Source organism: Dryobates pubescens, chromosome 25 (assembly GCF_014839835.1).
Source record: "Dryobates pubescens isolate bDryPub1 chromosome 25, bDryPub1.pri, whole genome shotgun sequence".
Taxonomy (NCBI): Eukaryota; Metazoa; Chordata; class Aves; order Piciformes; family Picidae; genus Dryobates; species Dryobates pubescens.
The window spans coordinates 15,966,807-15,988,659 of NC_071636.1; the positions used below are offsets into that span (position 1 = coordinate 15,966,807).

General features: G+C 48.5%; 1 protein-coding gene across 1 annotated transcript in view; it reads right to left on the reverse strand.

Moving 5' to 3' along the window:
* Positions 1-21,853, reverse strand: part of MED15 (mediator complex subunit 15) — a 29,355-nt gene that overhangs the window by 6,929 nt on the left and 573 nt on the right. Inside the window, exons 2-9 of the mRNA XM_054172827.1 lie at positions 17,822-17,909; positions 17,047-17,098; positions 16,624-16,653; positions 15,233-15,448; positions 13,974-14,230; positions 12,820-13,191; positions 11,818-11,910; positions 6,733-6,852 (exon numbers count right to left, since the gene is read on the reverse strand). Of these exons, the coding sequence (XP_054028802.1) occupies positions 6,733-6,852; positions 11,818-11,910; positions 12,820-13,191; positions 13,974-14,230; positions 15,233-15,448; positions 16,624-16,653; positions 17,047-17,098; positions 17,822-17,909 (1,228 nt within the window). The remainder of the gene's footprint in view (positions 1-6,732; positions 6,853-11,817; positions 11,911-12,819; positions 13,192-13,973; positions 14,231-15,232; positions 15,449-16,623; positions 16,654-17,046; positions 17,099-17,821; positions 17,910-21,853) is intronic.

Here is a 21,853-nt window from a genome sequence, read left to right on the forward strand (position 1 = left end):
TCAGCACATCTAAAGGAAGCCTAGCATGGTCTCCTGCTGCTGGTACACACTGCTCAGGCCAGGAAACTTTGCTTGGAATAGTCCTTCCAGTTCTGCAGGAGGTTACCTTACATTAACAATGGGACCAAACAATCCCCAGCCAGGTGTAGAGGGAAGAGACCAGTTTAAAATCAAGTGCAAGAGTCCAGCTTCCGCGCCCGCTCCGGCGCCCAGGCCCCCAGGCCGAGTCCAGCCTCCGCGCCCCGCTCCGGCGCCCAGGCCGAGGCCAGCTTCCACGCCCGCTCCGGCGCCCAGGCCGAGGCCAGCTTCCGCGCCCGCTCCGGCGCCCAGGCCCCCAGACAGAGTCCAGCTTCCGCGCCCCGCTCCGGCGCCCAGGCCGAGTCCAGCTTCCGCGCCCCGCTCCGGCGCCCAGGCCGAGTCCAGCTTCCGCGCCCCGCTCCGGCGCCCAGGCCGAGTCCAGCCTCCGCGCCCCGCTCCGGCGCCCAGGCCGAGTCCAGCTCCCGCGCCCCGCTCCGGCGCCCAGGCCGAGTCCAGCCCCCGCGCCCCGCTCCGGCGCCCAGGCCGAGTCCAGCCTCCGCGCCCGCTCCGGCGCCCAGGCCGAGTCCAGCTTCCGCGCCCGCTCCGGCGCCCAGGCCGAGTCCAGCCTCCGCGCCCCGCTCCGGCGCCCAGGCCGAGTCCAGCCTCCGCGCCCCGCTCCGGCGCCCAGGCCGAGCCCAGCCCCCGCGCCCCGCTCCGGCGCCCAGGCCGAGCCCAGCCCCCGCGCCCCGCTCCGGCGCCCAGGCCGAGCCCAGCCCCCGCGCCCCGCTCCGGCGCCCAGGCCGAGCCCAGCCCCCGCGCCCCGCTCCGGCGCCCAGGCCGAGCCCAGCCCCCGCGCCCCGCTCCGGCGCCCAGGCCGAGTCCAGCCTCCGCGCCCCGGCCGAGTCCAGCCCCCGCGCCCGCTCCGGCGCCCAGGCCGAGTCCAGCCTCCGCGCCCCGCTCCGGCGCCCAGGCCGAGTCCAGCCTCCGCGCCCCGCTCCGGCGCCCAGGCCGAGTCCAGCCTCCGCGCCCCGCTCCGGCGCCCAGGCCGAGTCCAGCCTCCGCGCCCCGCTCCGGCGCCCAGGCCGAGTCCAGCCCCCGCGCCCGCTCCGGCGCCCAGGCCGAGTCCAGCTTCTGCGCCCGCTCCGGCGCCCAGGCCGAGTTCAGCTTCTGCGCCCCGCTCCGGCGCCCAGGCCGAATCCAGCCTCCGCGCCCGCTCCGGCGCCCAGGCCGAGTCCAGCCACCGCACCCGCTCCGGCGCCCAGGCCGAGTCCAGCCTCCGCGCCCCGCTCCGGCGCCCAGGCCGAGTCCAGCCTCCGCGCCCCGCTCCGGCGCCCAGGCCGAGTCCAGCCTCCGCGCCCCGCTCCGGCGCCCAGGCCGAGTCCAGCCTCCGCGCCCCGCTCCGGCGCCCAGGCCGAGTCCAGCCTCCGCGCCCCGCTCCGGCGCCCAGGCCGAGTCCAGCCTCCGCGCCCCGCTCCGGCGCCCAGGCCGAGTCCAGCCTCCGCGCCCCGCTCCGGCGCCCAGGCCGAGTCCAGCCTCCGCGCCCCGCTCCGGCGCCCAGGCCGAGTCCAGCCTCCGCGCCCCGCTCCGGCGCCCAGGCCGAGTCCAGCCTCCGCGCCCCGCTCCGGCGCCCAGGCCGAGTCCAGCCTCCGCGCCCCGCTCCGGCGCCCAGGCCGAGTCCAGCTCCCGCGCCCGCTCCGGCGCCCAGGCCCCCAGGCAGAGTCCAGCTTCTGCGCCCCGCTCCGGCGCCCAGGCACCTTCAGATTCATTTGCAGATGCTGGGGAAGGGCAAAGGCAAGGACATGCAGCATCTGAAGTGCACATCAGCCCGGAATGAATTTGATCCTCTTCTCATTGAAGCAGCTGCAGAGGCAAAGAGCTTTCCTTCTTGCAGAATGTTTGCTGACAGCTTCGCTTCACATTACCAAAGGCCCATGTCTAATCTGGGACAAAATGGCAACATTTTCCAGGACAGGCACTCAGAAAGATGCAATTCTCAACTCAGTCCCTTTCTCTTCTTTGAAAGCAGTTTATTTGCAGCCTTGTAAGTTCAGATGATTGTTTTCTCACAGGTCTAGAGATGCTTTCAGCTTTACATTTCTTCACTCTTCGCCGTGAATTCAATGAAATTCCAGCTTTCAGAGAATGCTCTTCCCGACTGACTCTCACTGCAAAGGGCTTACAAAACCCAAACCCAAGACACACAAAGTACCAATCAACTCAAATTGCAAACCTTGCTCCCTCTGGAGCTTGAATTCTATTAAACTCCATTTAGCTTCTCACTTAACTCCAGAGTTACATTAGTTACTGACCACTTGGTTACCTCTCATCTTCACTATGGATGAGGAGATTAAACCACATATTTTATTTCACTGCAGGATGAGAGTTTCTGCACCTACAAGCACCTTCATGGCTAGATCTCACAACTCTGTGACTCTCCAGTGACCAGATCATGACACCAAGCCCTACGTTTCCTGAAGCCCTGATCAAAAGCTATTTAGGCTTGCACAACAAAAGCTTGCACTTACCACCCCCCAAATCCAAGCTGTTCTCAGTGTTTAGAACACACCACGCTGGAGGCCTACCTGCAGTTTGCTGAGCCACAGGCAAGGAAAGGTACTCAGCAGATAAGGCTAGCCAGAGTTTTTCAGAAGCTCCCAGCAGAAAGAGTGCACACCAGGCAGAAGCTAACAGCAAGGGAGAAGAGGCTGCCACAAGGCACTGGTGGGTAACACTGAACAGCACAAACACTTCTACTCTAAAGAAAGCTCTACAAAAAAGCATTTCCACTCTGCACTTCTCAGTGAGAAGCCAGTAGGCACAGCCTTGTCTGACCAGTTGCAACCTGGGTTTCAAGTCCACCATTATGCTGCTCTACAAGCCCAAAGGTAACCTCTGCAGAGCTCGGGGTAAGGTCAGATCCAGGTTTCCATATTGCCAGCCAGGCCTTTATCCCTTGCTTTATTTTAACATCAACTCAGTGTTACTTACTTTTTTTTCCCCTCTGTATTTTCAGTTTGCTGAATATTTAGAATCACAGAATTGTCAGGGTTGGAAGGGACCTCAAGAATCAGCCAGTTCCAACCCCCCTGCGATGGGCAGGGACACCTCACACTATATCAGGTTGCTCACAGCCACCTCCAGCCTAGCTGCAAGAACCTCCAAGGATGAGGCTTCCACCACCTCCCTGGGCAACCTGTGCCAGGCTCTCACCACCCTCATGGGGAAGAACTTCTTCCTAACATCCAATCTGATTCTACTCATTTCTAGTTTTGTTCCATTCCCCGCAGTCCTATCACTCCCTGACACCCTAAAAAGTCCCTCCCCAGCTTTCTTGTAGCCCACTTCAGATACTGGAAGGCCACAAGGTCTCCTCAGAGCCTTCTCTTCTCCAGACTGAACAGCCCCAATTCTCTCAGCCTGTCTATAGCAGAGGAGCTCCAGCCCTCTGCTCATCCTCATGGCCCTTCTCTGGACATGTTCTCTCCCAGCATTAAACTGCAAGTTTATGAACTTGCATTGCAGACTGTAACAAATCAGTGCTGAACTTGAAAGCTTTGATGCTGGAACTACAGGAGAAAAACTGGTATGAGTATATTAGTTATTTAATTGCCAAAGCACAAAATTAATCTTTTAAAATGTCAAGATCAGTAGGTTGCTTAAACCAATAAGATCTTAAGATCTCACACACCTGGAGTTCTTCTGGTCACTTGTGAATCTTCATCACTAAACAGTGCCAAGAAATGACCCCTTTGGGGAAGAAGCCAGCAGGCACTGACCTACCCAAAGGTCAGTTTTGCCAGACAGGGAACCGCAGGGTTGTCTGGCACAAGAGCCCTTGGAACTGCTTTCCCTGAAGGTGCTACGGCTTTGTGAGGTCTAGGGGTGCTTCCTGAGCACCCTGCTAGGTCTCAGCATCTCCAAACCCGATGGAAACAAGATGCAGGGCATTTCCACATGGAGATTTCCACCTTTAACCCAGACTGAGATCCTGTGAAGCTCTGCAGACCTTCAGCTCCCAGCACATCTGAGCAGGGCTTGAGCAGCTCAGTGAAGGGAACTGAAGCAAAGCAGCTTCAGATGGTAGATGAACCTTCCTTTAGCTGTTCCAAGTGTGCCACTATCACTGATTGCAGCTCATGCTTGGTAAATATTCAAACACATACAAACTTCTGGGGGTGGGGGAACCCAAAAGACAGCACCAAAACAGGCAGATCTAATTCCCTGGCAATTCAAAGACCAGAGGAGTGTGAGATACATTGCCACATCAGGCAATGTGTTCTTGTGATTGGAAAGATTGTAAGAGAAAAAAACCAAACCAAACCAAAAACCCCACCAAAACAAACCACCACCCCCCCAACAAAACCCAAACTCAACCCAAACTAACAAAAATCCACTGCAGAATCAATAAAGCCTTGTGGAAATGAATTAAAAAAGAAGAAGAGGCCAGACTGAGATGGTTGTAATATGGAGTAACACCAACTGGCCACACAGTCATGATCTCACCTCTGGTCCTCTTCAAAGGGATTCCTCAGTGCAATACTCAGACTCTTTTCCAAACAGAAAAGACACTCTGAGCTACCTATCACCAAGTTTAGATGACTTATGCTGCTGTAGTCAAGGAGATGATAGACTCTTCAATGAGTAATAAACACCCAGATATACACCACAGCCCTTTAGGAGTAAAAACAGAAGAGCAGAGAGAATTAACCAGGTTGGAAAAGACCTTTGAGATCATTGAGTCCAACCTATCATCTGCAAGGGCTCTGAAGGAAGTTATATAACACACCCAAACCCCAATAATATTTAAGCATTTTATGAAATTGAGAGGTGTAAATGACAACTTTTCTGCCCAGAACCTGAAATGTTTTGGCAGACAGGACTAGAGATACGTGTTGATCCAGAGCTATCAAGTGTACGGCACGTCAGAGTGGCTTTAAAAACACGCCTCACAACCATCATTACTCCATGATTCACTCACCCTACCACCTGCTCAGGAGTCATTTTCACTCTAATAAAGGAATCTCTGTATTCTTCTGCCTTCTCTAGTTGTTCAGTCTTCTACATCATTTTCACAGTCCTTGCCATGCACTTGGTCCTTCTCAATAACCAGACATGACACCACTAAAAGATCAGCCTGTGACACTGGATGATTAAATGAGGTTTCTTGTTATGACTCAAGTATGATATATAAGCCAATCTGATACTTAAGTCTACTGGAAGGCCTCATCAGCAAGCCAACCATCAAGAATAGTTTATATGGTAGATGGAAAGCTGCCCAGGGAAGCTGCGGCTGTCCCTTCCCTGGGGGTGTTCAAGGCCAGGTTGGATGAGGCCTTGAGCAACCTAGGCTGGTGAGAGGTGTCCCTGTCCATGGCAAGGGGTTGGAACTGGATGATCTTTAAGGTCCCTTCTAATCCAAAGCATTCTGTGAGTCTATGATTGGCTCAGCCTATATAAACTGCTACAGCAAATAAAGCTCAAAGTAAATTCTCTTTTGATTCAGCTCCTAGGCCTGGGGTTTATTTTATCTCACAGCTAATCAGTGACCTGGACTGAAGCCACCATCTATCTGACACCACCACCACCAAGAGATGTGTTTGCCTAGCTCTGTAGAATCTTTCTGGCCACTGTACCCTCTTCAGCCAACTCCTGAGAAGCAAAGGCTGTGCCTACTTGACACAGCAGCACTAGGAAGCAGCATTGCAGACATTCCACAGCCCCAGGACAAGCTTGCAGAGGAAAGAAAAACGCACAGAGTGAAAAAACATTCATTAAACCCAGGACCAAAATGAAGTTGTAACAGGAACTTAAACTGCACCTTCTGTTACATTTGGAAATTAGCATCTAGGAGGAGGTTCCTGGGTAACAGACAGGAAAACACAGTTGAGCTCTATTCCACCACCTGCTTAAACCAACACCAACCACACAGGGCTCAGCAAACTCCTGCAGGGAGGACTGCTTCCTGACTCACTGGCAACAGCTATTTCATTCCAGTTCTTCCCATTCCTGCTCCCCCAGAATAACACATCCTGCTTGCACAACATGCCTGTGAGGTCATCAACAGCCCTAGATCTGCACCAGGCAGGTGCAGTGCTCTGACCTCACACCTTCCAGCCACGGCTGGATGGGTGCTGCCAGCCTGCCTACACAAGTGCATCACTCTGGCAGGTGCAAGTGGAATCTTTCTGGCAGTTCCTCCTACCATGAAAGATAAACCTCCAACCATGAAAGGTAAAAAGAGCTCCATTTCTCTTCGCCCCTGGTGCCATGTCAAGCAGCTACTCAAACTGAAGTGAGCCAAGATGACCAGTAATGGGAGAAGCATCTGTGCCGAGCATGAGGACATCTGTGCAGAGCATGAGGACATCAGTAGGGTCCCAGACACCACTCAGCAGTACTGACTTGCAAAACACTCGTCAGGTACTGACAAGGACTAAACCACAAAGATCTAATTTCAGGCTTGAATCAAAACCCCCACATGAAAACCTTTCAAATGTTAAAAGAGCCACTTCAGAACCGCTTTATTTGACAGCCCAAGCTCTCCAAAAGACCTCTTCTTTAAAACGAAAAACGATCAGAAAACCCTGGAGAGCCCAGCACCCTGAGCCAGCTCAGCAAGTCAGTTGCTCGATGCCTTAGAGTGAGGCTGCCCCTGCTGGCCAGGCAGTGCTCCAGCCCCAGACACGCCTCGCAGACTCCTGGCTCAGTAAATACCTGTGGCATTTGCTGTCCGCCCAAAGGCACGGAGCTTGGCGGCGTAGCGGACACAGCGGTGGTAGGCGGGAACCGGGGTCTGATTTGCATCCCACCTCGGGCCATAGGTGCGGTGATCATCTTTGAGGACAGAGGGACAACAGACAAAAGTAATCGCAAAACAAGAAATGCAGTGCGCTGGCAGGATGAGAAGCACATGCAGCCTCCAGGGGTTAGGGGCAGCATGGAGGGCAGGTTAGTGAGCTTCCCTCTGCGGCTCACCCTGACAGCTAGCTCACACACCAGGCTCTTACGGACCTTCGTCCTGAGTTGGCTGCTCTAGGGGATCCTGCTCTGGCAGGGGGCTGGACTGGATGGTCTTTTGAGGGCCCTTCTAACCCCTAACATCCTGTGATTCTGTCCTACCTGCCTCTGGACAGCATCTAATAAAGCCTGGGTATGGAGAGACAGCTGAGGTGTGGATTCAGACTGGTGGGGCAAGGGCAGACTCTTCTACCGTGGCTTTTGCTGCCCTTTGCCTGACATTTTGGATGTCCAGAGCTCTTGGAAATAGCTGGCTGTTGTCACAAATGTTCCAGGGAAGATGCTTTGACTCAGGAGGCACTTTGGCACTGTGGGCTCAAAGGCTTTAGCAGCAACTGCATTATAAAAGCACTGATGACAGCTCAACAGCAGCTGTTAGGACAAATGTTCCACAGTGAGCAAAATTTCAGGCCAGCTTAACTTGTGACAGTATAACAAGGCCAGAGACAGCAAAAAGGCCTCCTGGGCTTGGAAAAAAACAAAAGGCTATTTCCTGAATTCTATAAGCCACAGAATGAATCAATCAAATGTATTCTCATTTTGACAAGTATCTATTCCTCTGTTACCAAGCTGTGCTAAAATAGTCTGCTATGAGTCCATGACCCAGCACAAGCTTACTCAGACTCTATTTGATTCTGCAGCTGTGCAGACTGAGCACAGCCTAAGGTGCAATCCTTTAGACCAATAATGAAGGTTAGCATTAGAATGGATTTGCATTTTAAAAGAGAGGTAGGACTCTGCTACTCTGCAGTGTCTGGAAGCACCTTTCAGAACTATTTAGCCTGCCTGAGTCACACAGATTTAATCTTAAACATCTGCATGGCGCTCTCTTACTTAAATGTAATATTACACCACACATGCTCAGAAGTACAGCAAATGGAGCATGTATTTTAGGTAGCATTCAGCTAACTCTGGCAGACTCACTTGTCAGTAAAAGAGCTTGGATGTGGTGCTTGGGGATATGGTTTAAGAGTGAACTATGTAGAGTAGGGTTCTGAGTTGGACTCGGTGTCAGACTAAGGTTGGACTTGGAGCAGACCCTAGTCTGTTCCAACCTGAATGATTTTGTGATTCTGTTTGGTACAGAGCTCCAGAAAGTCCTTGGACCTGCTACTTTTCCCCAGTATAAACATTCCCAAGGAACCTACACAGGCCCTAATCAACCTAGGAGTTAATGAAGTCTCCTGTCAGCAAATGGTATGGGGCATTCTTGCTTAGTGCTTTATGTAAATGGACTGAAGCAGCCAGCAACACATCTCTAGAGAGTCTGAGAATGCATGTGCTTACAATTGTTAACAATAAATCAAATTAAATACAACAGAGCAAGACTGAAAAAGGAAAGCAGTAACTGAGAAAGAAAAAAAAAACAAAACAAAATCAAAGTGTCAAATTCAGCACAGCTGTTAGTTCACAACACCAGAGCAATGCAATCCCTTTCCATCCAGGCAAAGAGGGATGGTCAGAGACAGGATTTCCAAGGGGAAAGGAATGAGAGCGCCTCAGACTTCACACACACATGCAACACATGTACACACACGGCATGCAACAGCCACCACAAGCAAACACAACAACCCAGCACTGGCCAAAAGCACAAGGTGGATGCTACAAAGTGGAGTGAAGGGCTCCATGAGAGCTGGTGAAGCAACACAACCCTAACTACAACCAAAACCAAACCAGGCAAACAAAAAAAACCACAAACCAAAACACCCAAACTAAAAGGGGAAATTACTAGGTTAAAAAAAAACAAACCCAAACAACTCTATCCTTCCAGGCACAATCACCCCATCATAGACCCTTGTGAATGCATCTCTGGAGCCTGTGAAAAGCCAGGGACGTTATGGTGATCCACATGTCCCATCTTGGCCCTCTTCCTCTTGCCACACCACCAAAGTGTGAAGATTTGGATTACTTCCCCCAGTTCAGGTGTCTGGCAAACCACTGAACACCAGCATGACAAACTCTGCTTCAGAGGCTTTCAGCTCTTTGTTTCATGATGGTTATGGCAGCTGTGGGGTTTGGCTGGTTGTGTTGTTGGTTTTTGGGGGGAGGGGGATGTTGAAATGTGTGTATAAATAAAACGCCAGCAATTCCACTCTCTTAACGATTCCCACATGTGAAACCTGTGACAAAGGAGTCAGGAAAGGGGGTTCCAAAGACTGTATGCTGTGCACCATGCCACACATTCATGAAGGAGTTGTTCTTGTTATTCTAAAACCAGAAGACCACCACCAAGTGTTCAAGTACTTTTGAGAGAGATTTACATTGAAGGCAAATCCTCCTCCACAAGGGAAGCTGGATCAAGAATTTTACTCCACAAAACCAGAAAGTAAGCAGAGGGTCTCCCTCCACTGCTGTAAGGCAAACCTCATTACTTAAGAAAAATGCAGTGGAATGTAACAACAGGAATCCTGAATCTGTCATTGTCTCTCATTTAAAATCCAAAGACTCAGAATTCCATAAGCATGCAGGCTTTGGCAGGCATGTGTACATCCTGTGCCACTGCCACTCCGCTCAAGGCAGCTCTGATTTTCCAACAGCCAGGCTGCATTCTGAGCACCAGGGATCTGAGCTTCATGAATACTTAACTCCAGCTGATTGCAGATGTTTTCTTGGTGCTGTAAGCTCCTGTGGAGCACTCTGGTTGCTGAGGCATTACTTTACTTATCAGTTTTACATGCCCAAATGACCAGACACTCAGGCAGGGTAACAATGACCTGCAGAATGCCTTTATGACTTCAGAGAACTTCAAAACTCACATGGATCTAGGCTTAAACCTGGGATGCTTTTAACATGTGTAGGAAGGGGGAACAGAGACTGCACAGAAAAGGAAAACCACAGCCACATCAACCAGAATTCCCAGTTTGAAAGCCCCTAGAGACCAAATTTCAATGTAACAAGCAAAGGTTAGGCTGTTTGCTTGGAACAAAAGCTTCCCCGAACCAAACGAAGAAGTCTGCTAGAGAGAAGTGTACTAAATACAAAGCAAAATCTACTCTTAAAAGAAACTTCTTCTCTAGATCATATTCACTCTCCCCATGGAAGCTGCAGTGTAATCTTGTAGACAGTCACAATCATAAAACTAAATGTTAAATACAGAAGTTGTTTTTCACACCAGGACAAGAAAACCACTTAATGATTGGACTTCAAAGTGCTGAGGGACTTTTAGCAGACTCTCATTGCAATGGCATGAACACAGATGGAGCATAAAGCCTGTCCCTGGAATTTTCTCTTTGACACATAATGAGCAGTCCCTGAGCTTACTGCACATGTCTGAATAAAGCTAAAATGCAAAACCTGCTGGCAACCATCTCAGCACCTGAAGCTTTTCAAATGCACCGTGCTGTTAAGTCACTGGCATCTGAAGTCACTGAAGGGGGCAAGAATTCAGTTGACACTATATATAAGCACGATATATCTGCTTAGGAGTTGAAAAGAGCACATCAAGTTAGTAAAAAGGGAAAAAAAAAAATCTCCTTCCAGTCAGCCTATGGCCCTGCAGCTCAACCTGCAAATGTGGTTAAGAAATGTACAGAAGTTTTATTCATGTTTCAGATGGACAAAGAGAAATCTGCATTGCTGCCAGTGATGTACCATCTGTACTTACCACTGCTCAGCTTTCACATCCTGTGTGGACACCAAAAGGACCGAGGATGTGGGCCAGGTTAGAATTATGATGCTACAAGGCACTATTCCTGATAGAAGTCTGGGAGATGTGTATTGAAGAACCAATTGTCAACAGAGCCCATGTGAAAAACCTTCCCAGTATTCTCACTGAAACTCTAACCTGACTTGTGCACTGAAGGGAAAATGGTGCATGCAGACATGGAATGTCTGGGTCTGTGAAAAAATCCCTGCCACCAGTCCTAGCCAACCCCATCTCACCTGTCTGCCTCAGTCTCTTCAGCTGCAGAGTGGTGACAGTTGTACTTACCCATGCCTGTGAAATGCCTCACCAGGAAACACTACAGAGGTGAGCTACGAAAGACTATGCCATACTCTTGTGGAAAATGGGATGAGAGGTTCAGCTCAAACCATTCCAAATTTCACCCCCCCCCCCATGTCTCCTTCATACCAGACACACATCAAGGCACAACCACTGGGGCTACAAGTGTATTGCAGGACAAACAAACCAAACTGTGTTAGCCAAAAAGCTTCCACCCAGCACTCTTTGGTTTGGCACTTCTTTTTTTTTTACTGTAACTCCACACTTTTGCCACATGCCATTTGCTCTTCACAATCCACACCCAGAACAAGAGCAAACTACATCTACTGGCCATTTCACTCAGAAAGAATGAAAGATGAAAGGAATGGATGAAAGGGGGAGTGCAGAGAGATTTCATTGTCTGTACTGTTCTCGATGGTCACTACATGGAAATGGAAGGTGAACCACGGGTGAGTGAAGGGAGCAGGCAAAGAGTCACAGTACAAAAATCAGTCTACACAAAGCAGTCACCTAAGGAAGTTGAAGGGAAGAGGAGGATACACTCCAAGTACCAACAGTCAGACTTGTAGCACAGCAGGTCACCTTACTGATGTGCATTCCTGTGTCAGCACAGGCAAGGATCTGACCTACTCAGGACAGGGCATGCACAGATAGGTTGTCAGTGAAATCCTGCCTCTGACTCCAGGCAAAGGAGAAATAGCATAAAAGCCCACATCCCCCTCACAAACAGGACGACCAAGGTCAGACTCCTCATCAGAAAGCTACCAGAGACCCACCTCCATGCTCACCTCTAACATGCACTTGTCTAGAACTAATGACCTTGGCTCCTGGGCCCTTACCTGCCCTGAAGCTCCCATCTGAGCAGCTTGGGCCTGAGCTGCTTGCACTGCTGCTGCTGCTGCCTGCTGCTGCTGGACCAGCTGAGCTCTTACCTTGGGTAGGAAAGAAAAGGACAAAGTAAACAATCCTCTTTCAACTATGTTGATTATAGTCACAAGAAAGGATGTGGAGGTGAGATCAGTCTCGCATACATACTCCTCCAGGAGCTTTTGAGCTTGCTTTATGAAAACAAGTTCTGATGTTGCTAACATTTAGAGCAGTCTTTCCACAGAGCATGCACCCAAGACTCAACTTCTTGTAACTTCTTCCCTGTACCACCAGGTCTTCCCATGACAATAACAGATCCTTCAATTTTCTGGCAAACAGTTAACCACAGACACATTGATTTCCCTCAAGCACACTGTGTTAAGTACCTCCCAATGACCACCATTTCAAATGTTCATACATTCACTGCAGCTGTTGGTGTGATACTACTCCTTCCTTAGGAGGCCAGAGCACAAAGGGCCTGTCCATGTGGGGCCAGTAATTTCTCAAGTGTAGCCAACATTCCACTCCTCCCCAGCAAAGCCCAAAGGAAAGCAGGTTTTGGGATGACATCTCAGCTTTTGCTCCACAACACACATGGAGCCCAGAAAAAGCTGACAGTAATGCACTAGTTCAAAAAGCTGCACCATTACCAGGCTGGCCCAGCAAGATGTTCAACAGAGTAAAACTTTACTTGGCCATACTCTCCTAAAAGCAGGAACTTTGACCAAAATCTCTAAAGATGGCAGCAGAAGCAAAGCCAGCATGCTAGAGAGCCACCATGGCCTTCAGTCACACACACACACCAGGCAATTCAAAGCCCTTGCTCTTGTTCTCTGTACTCATGCTGGCTACAGATCTCTTCATAAGTTGTGTCTTTTCCTACTTCATGAGAAGCAAAAGTCAAAGATCTTTTCTTCTTTTATTTCTCTAGAGGATCATCATGAACCAACAACCACCTGGTCACTAGCCCTTACCTGCATTGCTTTTAATTGCTGTGGGGTGAGAGTAACAGGCATAACCTGGCCAGGAATTTGTCCTGAGATTGCCTGTGGCTGAGACACCATGGGCTGGGGTTGAGGCTGGGATTGTGGTGGAAGCTGAGACTGTTGTGCCTGAGCAACCTGTTGCTGTTGTTGCTGCTGCTGCTGTTGCTGCTGCTGCATCTGTTGCATCTGCTGTTGCATTACTTGTTGAGGTGGCTGCTGCTGTATTTGCTGTGGCATTTGTTGCTGCTGTTGCTGCTGTTGTTGTGCCTGCTGCTGCTGTGCCTGCATAGCCTGTGCTGCCTGCAGCTGCTGCATTTGGGCAATTCGCTGTAGTTGCTGCTGCTGCTGTTGCTGCTGCATCTGAAAAGCAGGAAAAGCCAGGATGCTAAAGCTTCCAGCAGTGCAATAGCAGCCTGACTTTCATAGCATAAACCAAGAGCAAACAGAATCCTGCTACATCAGGCTGAGGTTTTAAGTCCAAAGGGAAAGCCTGACCTTTTTATCCACTCCCAGTACACAGCCCATGGTTTCAATACTACCAGCTTGTCTCACTACTAAAACACTTTTCCAAAGCGAAGAGGAACCCACCACAGCTTCTCCTGCACAAATGGGTTCAGATGCACATCTTCAGCCTGCATCAGCATCACTATTTACCAGAAGCTGCACAAGAGCATGACAGCTGAAGTTTCCTCTTCTGCTTTTGTGCCTGAGGATAATATATGTGACGTGTGTACGTATGTTTCCATGTATGTATGATCACAAGTGGCAACATGTAATTCACCCCATGACAAAACAAGCACTATTTAGAGAGTAATACAAGGGGGTTTACTTCTTTCCCACACCCCTGTTCTTGGTGCACTGAAAAACTACCTTGATGTTTATTAGAAAGAAAGAGGCAAAGGTTTCAGTTCCCCATTGCAGTGACAGAAGAAAGCAACCAAATGACTACGAAGCCTTTCCTCTGGGATGCATTAATAACGTTTCCAATTCAGTGGCCGGTCTGAAGTCCTACCCTTAAGTAGAAACACATCAATTAACAAAAGGCAGAACTGATATTCAGTAATCCCATGCAAGGCAAGCCTCACTTGACAAGTGACAGAGCACAGATCACCTCAACAGCCACTGGAACTGTTTGTCATCACCTGCTGCTGGTTTTGCTGCTGCATCTGCAGTTTCAGCATGTGCTGCTGCTGTTGGACGGCTTGCAGCTGCTGTTGTTGCTGTTGCTGCTGCTGGGCTGCCACAGCTGCTGCTGCCTGCTGTTGCTGCACCTGAAACTGCTGCTGCATGGCTGACTGCTGGGCCTGGAACTGCTGCTGCTGCAAAGCCACCTGTTGCTGCTGGAACTGTTGCTGCTGCTGCTGTTGCTGCTGAGCTATCTGCTGAAGCTGAAGTTGGGCTAAAAAGAAAGTAGACTGTGCTTAAAACATGGGACCCAAACAGGGCAAGAGTGTTACCCAGGAAAACTCATGATAATTTGAAGATAACCCCAGAAGTACATCAATGAACTTCTGCTTCTTCAAATGGATGAGGTACATTAACAGTAGAATTAGTCACAGAACCCTGGAATGGTTTGGGTTGAAGTTCTTCCCCATGAGGGTGGTGAGACACTGGAACAGGTTGCCCAGGGAGGTGGTAGAAGCCTCATCCCTGGCCAGGCTGGATGTGGCTCTAAGCAACCTGAGGTAGTGTGAGGTGTCCCTGCCCATGGCAGGGGGGTTGGAACTGGATGATCCTTGAGGTCCCTTTCAACCCTAAGAATTTCATGATTATCTGCTTTCACACACACCCACCTTGACATGGGAAAAGGACACCTGCCAACCGACCACACTGCTTGAAGCCCCATCCAACCTGGCCTTTCAGGGATAGGGCACCCACAACTTCTCTGGGCACCCTGTTGCAGTGCCTCAAACCCTCACAGTGAAGAATTTCATCCTTGTATCTAATCTAAATCTGCCCTTTTGCAGTTTAAAACTGTTACCCCTTGCCCTCATAAAAAGTCCCTCTCCTCTAAGGACACTTCCTACTACCAACCTCTAATCATCACTGCTCAAGTCAGCAGCCTGGGTAAAAGTATAAAAACAGGCAGGAGGAAATATGCACAGAGATCACTAGCAGGAACACTGTGCCCACAGAAAACATAGCTGAGCCCTGCAACAACAAAGTTCTTGCAAGAGCAAAGAAGCATTTGCCCATGCAACAGCTGGACTGTTCCTCACTATACCAAGGACAGCATTTATTCCATCAGTAGCAGCAGTTGAAATCAATTCTCCCTGCAGCTCACTTGGTTGATTTAGCCAGAAATATGAAAGCTCTTTCACACCCTTTCCTTCTGGGAAAGAGCTGTGCTCTGAGAAGCTGATCTAACAATTTCTGTGGTTGAAACAAACGGCACACTTACTTGGCTGAGCAGCTGTAGAGACCCCAGGCATGCCATGAGGGGCCATTCCAGAGGTTCCAGAAGGCTGCTGCTGCCCTGGGAGGCTCATCTGTTGTCCCATTGGGCCAAGGGCACTCATCCCAGTCATTGGTGCTCCTTGAGCTCGAGAAGCCATGCTCATTCCAGGTGCCCCTGCTGGGGGACCCCCAGTTAGATTCTGCAGGGCATTCATCGGATCTACAAAGAAAACAGCGACCAATATGCAGCCATGCAACTGTCTCTCCAAAATACTCTCTGCTCCATCATCCACTTTCTGATATGTTGGCTGCAGACCATGACTAGATCCAATACCAGGAGAATCTAACATTCACTGCCCTGCCTGAGAGCCAAGAGGCTTTGACACATCTTTACCTCTCTCTAACTATTACTTAAAGTGCTTCAGACATGCAAAGTTCCAAATAGATTCTAAATACAGTAAAGGAACTTATTAGCCACCTCTGAATTCATGTGCAAGTCAAAACAAGCTGCCAACAAAAGTCCATGAGGACATCCAGCCTCTCAAAACCCAAGAAGAGTCCCACTGTGGACCCAAGTAGCCTCTTCCTCCTGAGGTCAACACAGAGCAGTAGTGCTCAGCCCAGAGGAAGCACTCAGCTATACAGTTCTCTGCACCACATCACAGTCATTATGCAGTGGATAAACCCAGTGCTTTTCAAGACAAGTGCCATCATCTGAATCCTGGGCACACAAAAAGGAAGTAGCAGTTCAGGGGGACGACACACAACACAGGCTGCAGAAGCTGTGTTAAGCAAGTACAGAATGCAACACCCCCTCTTCCTTCAGAACGCCTATAAAACCATTTCCAGATGACCACACTGGATGTTAATCAGTGGCAGAGACTGCAGATGCAGCCTGCAGAGAGACAAAAAAAAGAGGGTCACTCTTTGTTCCTAACAGAACTGCTGCATGAGTTAGCAGAGGCAGAAGATAAGATAAGATCTAACCTCAGCCAAACAGCAGAGTGCCTGTGCTGTGCAGACAGCCTTTACCTCTGGTGCAGCACTCTGAGGAACCCAAAGCTGGTACCAGGGCTGCTCAGGGGATTCTTTTCAACCATTCTTGCTCTTTCAAGACTCTTAGTGTTGTGAGCTAACACAAGGACAGGAAGGGAAACAAACAAGTCTCCAGTGTTACATTCCAAACACTGTCCAAGCCTGTCACCCTCCTCACTGAACAACTCCAAGACTATCACAGCATCTTTCTCTTCCTCCAGCAGGGAATGCAGAGGCTTCTCATTCTTAGTACACCACAGCCCTGACTGCCAAGCTGTTTGATTTATAAATGGGAAGGAGGGAGGAAAAAAAACAAAACACCAAAACAAGGAGGAGGGAATAAATAAAATGAGCTCTTACCACTGACTGAGGCTTGAGATTTCTTGTTGTCTGCAAAGGAAGAATAATGAATTGTCTTTGCTAAGCTTGTCACACATAAATCTGGCCCTTCTGATACACCCTCTACAGGAAATAACTTCACAGAATTATTTCAAAACCCCCCAGCTGTCCACTGTAGTGCTAACAAAATACACCAACCTAAGCCAGAGTTTGCAACCAGAATGCTACATAAGCAATGGAAAGAGAGGAAAAAGAGACAGGAAGAAGTTAGGGAGGTGGGAAAAGCTGAAAAGGTGAAATAACTGCTGAAAGATTTTTTTCAGTTACTGGTAGATGTGCAAAATAAGCCAGAGTTCAGAAATTAAGCACATCATGATGGGGTGACCAGCCTCAGTACTGAGGGAAAAACAAAAAGCAACCCAGCCCCAAACACCAATTACTTACGAATGTCTCGAAAATGGATGATGAGCCTGGCCACAAGGGAAAGATACTCCTCCTGAAGGGGAAAAGGGGGCATTTTAGCAGAGCAAATAAAAACACTGCAGCCACCACTTTGATTCTTCAGTATTCTTCCTTGACAGTACAGATTTTACTTCACTGTGTCTGGGAACTGTTCAGGAGTCTGTTCATTAACTGAGAATGTTTTCACTAACTGGGCACTGTGGTTGATGGTTTCAGAAGGTTAAGAAAGCCAAAATGCACTGAAAATAAGCTCAGTGATAGGCAGGCTAACAGGATCACTACATGGGATTACAGGATGTTAGGGGTTGGAAGGGACCTCAGGAGATCTTTAAATCCACCCCCCTGCCAGAGCAGGACCACAGGTTGCTCAGCAGGGCAGAGTAGAGGAGGAGGAGAACCTCCCTGGATCTGCTGGACACATTATTGTTAATGTCCCCCAGGATCCCATCGGCCTTCTTGGCCACAAGGGCACATTGCTGTCCCATGCAGAACTTGTTATTCACCAGGACTCCCAGGTCCTTCTCCACAGGGCTGCTCTCTAGCAGATCCCCTCCCAACCTGTACTGCTGCAGTTTATTCTTCCTTCCCAAGTGCAGGACACTGCACTTATCCTGTTGAACCTCATTAGGTCCCTCTTTGCCCAGCTCTCCAGTCTGTGATCACAACTATAAACCAATATATCAACTTTTCACTTCCTATCCACTCTGATTCCTTTTGACAACACAGTAACTTCTGGAAACAGACAGAGATGCTTTACCCTTGTTTTGGCCTTCATAAACACATGACTCTCCATATCTTTACTGGACTTATTATGGGCAACACCAGCCTTCCTCATGGCCTCATCACTGAAAAATAAGGTGGGGAGGGAGGGAAAGACCAGGTATTAATTGAAGACATTAGAAAATACTTCCTGAGTTAGGAGGGTCTGCAAAACAGCTTTTTACCTCCTGTTTATAGGCTGGAAAAAACCAAACCAAGCAACCAAAATCCCCACATCCATTACTTTAAGGTTGCCACCCTTTAAAACTTCTTCAGATAGCAGAGAACAATGTCAACTGATTTCCAAAAGACAAAACAAATTGTCTTTGTAGAAACTCAAGAATTGCTAAGCAAAGCATTATTTTATCACCTGATTATAGCCACAAAATACCAGGATCTGTTCAGCTGAGGAAACCTGAATGACAGGATTCATGTAATCCATGTTTGGTGAACAATGGGCTTGAGCCTGCTCAGCATCAGGCGTTTCCAAAAGAATTCTCAAAACACAAAGTGGAAGAACTGGGGGGAAAAAAAAAGCAACCAACAAAACAAACAAACACACCCCCCAAGAAAGCAAAAATAATTGCCTTAAGGCAGAGACATTTGATCAGTAAGTGAGACTATCAAGGAGGGGTAGGGGCAGCGCAGAGAGGGCCGCAGGGGCAGCGCAGAGAGGGCCGCAGGGGCAGCGCAGAGAGGGCCGCAGGGGCAGCGCAGAGAGGGCCGCAGGGGCAGCGCAGAGAGGGCCGCAGGGAGGGGGTGGGACAATCAACATAAAAGCAGCAGGTGAAGCAATAAGATGAAAAGGCTCTGTTGATGGAAAATTGAGGGGAAGAAAGGGAACAGGTTTAGTAAGAAAAAGCTTTCAATTCCCTTACTGTTCTGTCCCATTTACCAGCTAGAATCATGAGGAATTGCTGTCCTTTCTGCATGGCACCTTTAGTAACCTGGATCTAGATCTGCCCTCTGGATGGGATGTTAAACATACAATCCAAAATAAATAACAAACAACAACAGAAAAAAAAAACAGAGAAACCACCTACTGCTAAGGACTGGGGTGGAGAAGAAGAGGCATTCTCAGTAGGTCAGAAAACAGCAAGCAATTCAGCTGTGACACATACAACAAAATAAAGTCCCCTAAAGCAAGGAGTTTGGTCAGGTCCCATACAAATCCTTTGGGCATTCTCATTCTTGGAGGCGTTTCACCTCACTGCAAAACCTGTTCTGTTTTAACACAGCCCAGCAGCTGCAGTCTACATTCCACAAACAAGTTACCAAGAAATACTTTTACCTTGCAATTAACATCTCAGCAACTCAGTTCTCAGTAACTGCTGTTGCATGAGAAGCTACATTTCAATTAGCTTGAAACAGCATCGCTGCTTTCTTCCCCCTCCCCCGAATCTCTACCACCTCCCATGCAGCAGGAATGCCGCTTGAATGAGCAGGAAGCTGCATCAGCTTCCTGAACTAATTCAACAACACAGCCACAAAAGTGAGGAGAGTAGATACTACAGCCTTAAAAGATAGGAGCTTAGGCTGCCACAACTCACCATCTTACCCTGCCAACTAGCAGCCTAGTAGCAAAGCACAGAGCATGTAACTGTGTTCTACTGTTATAAGGCTCTCCCATGTTAACTTGTTCCTCTGGTCTGGCAGACACTGAAAAACGCTGTTTATACACAAGAGCTACTGAAACTGAAGTGGAATCCAAACATAATGCAGAACAGCTACTCCTCCATGTACAAACAAGCCTTAAAGTGAGCTGCTCATGAAGGAGCTCTGCTGCAGGGGAAGAAGCTATATTCAATTTATATTGGCACCTCCCTTTTTGAATGCTTCCCCTTTCAGAAAGGTTGCCTCTAAATCCACACTGCCCCTTGCCTCCAAATCCACACTGCCCCTTGCCTCCAAATCCACACTGCCCCACACCAACAACGAAGCAGGCAGGATGAGAACAGAAAGGGGCCAGTAAAGAAGGTAACAAATAGGTAGCAAGAAGTGGCTGTGCTAAAGTGATCAATATGGTATCTGGGGGGAAGGAACTGGGGGAAAAAGTCCACAGCAAAGAAGTTACCTATTTTTATATCCATCCACCATTTCCTTTTGATGTTCTAGAACCCCAAAGACATTTTGCAATGACTCCATCTGTATTAGCAATAATGCCACTCCCAGCACTCTATGTCCTATCTGTTAGCATTCCAATAAAGGTTTGGATTAGGAGGAGGGGAAAAAAATCCTCAACTTGTTCTTTGTTTACATATTCATCTGCAAACAACATAAAAATATTTACATCAAAAGACTGGGAAAGTCACCTAAAAAAAAATAAATAGTGAGAGCTTTACCATGGAGTTAAGGACACTAAATAATGAATCACATCCTTACAGGACACCAAATTCAGCAAAACTCTGAAAACTAGATGGCAGCAGCCAAGGCAGCTTTCATCTGCCTCAGAACTGCTTGCCAAATGCATCACAAGAAGCAAATGAAAGCTTTGCCTTTTTCAGATCATGCAGAACACTCAAAGTTTGGGTTTGACAAAATGAAGCATTTAACAACAATGCCAGTTTCAGGAATTCCCCCTCCATGCCCAAAAAGCTTGTTTACAACCCAGCAAAACCTGCAACCTCTCACTCAGGCCAGCTGGTCTAGCTGAAAAATCTTGGAAAACACACTCTCTTTTAAAACTCTACTAATTCCCCTATCCAGTTCAGAGCAGGACTGCATGAATCAGTCGTTCCAGTGAAAGAAAAGGGAGTTCCTGGGCCAGCATCATGTTTACTCATGCAACATCATCAAATGCTGCTACAGGAAATAGGTTCATAGAAGGGTTTGGGTTAGAAGGGACTTTAAAGACCATTTAGTTCCAAACTCCCTGCCATGCCCAGGTTGCTCAAGGCCTCATCCAGCCTGGCCTTGAACACCTCCAGGGAGAGAGCATCCACAACCTCCCTGGGCAACCTGTTGCATTGTCTCCCCAGCCTCCCTGGAAAGAATTTCTTCCTCATCTCCAGTGTAACTCTGCCCTCCTCAAGCTTCAAACCATTCCCTCTCATCCTGTCACTACAAGCCCCAGTTCAAAAAAAGCTTTCTTGCTTGAAACAACAATATGGGGTAAAAAAAAAAGTTGGAAAAGTGTGCTGGTAAGCCCTTAGCCACATCTTTTAAAAACCTCCAACTAAATGCTAACAGCTACATTAAACTTCCATCTCCTGATCTTGTGTACATGCCACACATCTCTGTTAACTACAGACCAGACATAACCTTAAAAGACTTTCTCAATCTGCAGCAGTAATTTTCTTTCTCTCCTGCTGTATGCTTCCATTGAAACATACCTTCAGCACAATTTTATCTGCTTGTTCCTATTTATTTCCTCAAAGTTACACAGCACTGGAGGACATTTTGGTTGCTTGTTTTGAGGGAGGCAAAAAAATAGCACAAGGGATTAACCTAACAAGATTAATGACTTGGCAGATAACATAGAAAGCAAAACATTAGTTCTGAGCACCAAGAAGGTTTGCATGGCTCTGACAACCACGCACTTTAATGAACACCATGGCAGTTTAATTCTGAAGCAGTACCTTAAGTAAAGCCCACAGCTAGTGTGGTAGTTTAGCCCACCAGCATTAACAAAAACTCAGCTCAACTCAGTTGGGGAAAGCAAACTGCAGCTAACTTTAAAGGCATAGCCTGAAACTGTCACAGCTAGGCAGTAAACCCACAGGCAGTCACACAGCAACTGTTTACATATCACTAAAAAAAAAGACTGGTTTAAAAGATTGATCTTTATAAGCAAGGAGGCAAGGTCATAAGGAGGCAAGCATACATAAATAGGGATTTCCACATGACTTTAGAAGCACTGAACAGTGCTTTCACTTCCTTTTGTAGGGGAAAAGAGCCCTCCACAAATCAGAAAGAGCAAGCAGAACAGCAGAGAAATTCCAGTAAAGCGATTCTTCCACAAAGAACAACTGGAAAAGCAACAAAGTGAACTTTAAATCAGCAGTTTTATTTAATTCCTGTCCTAAAAACT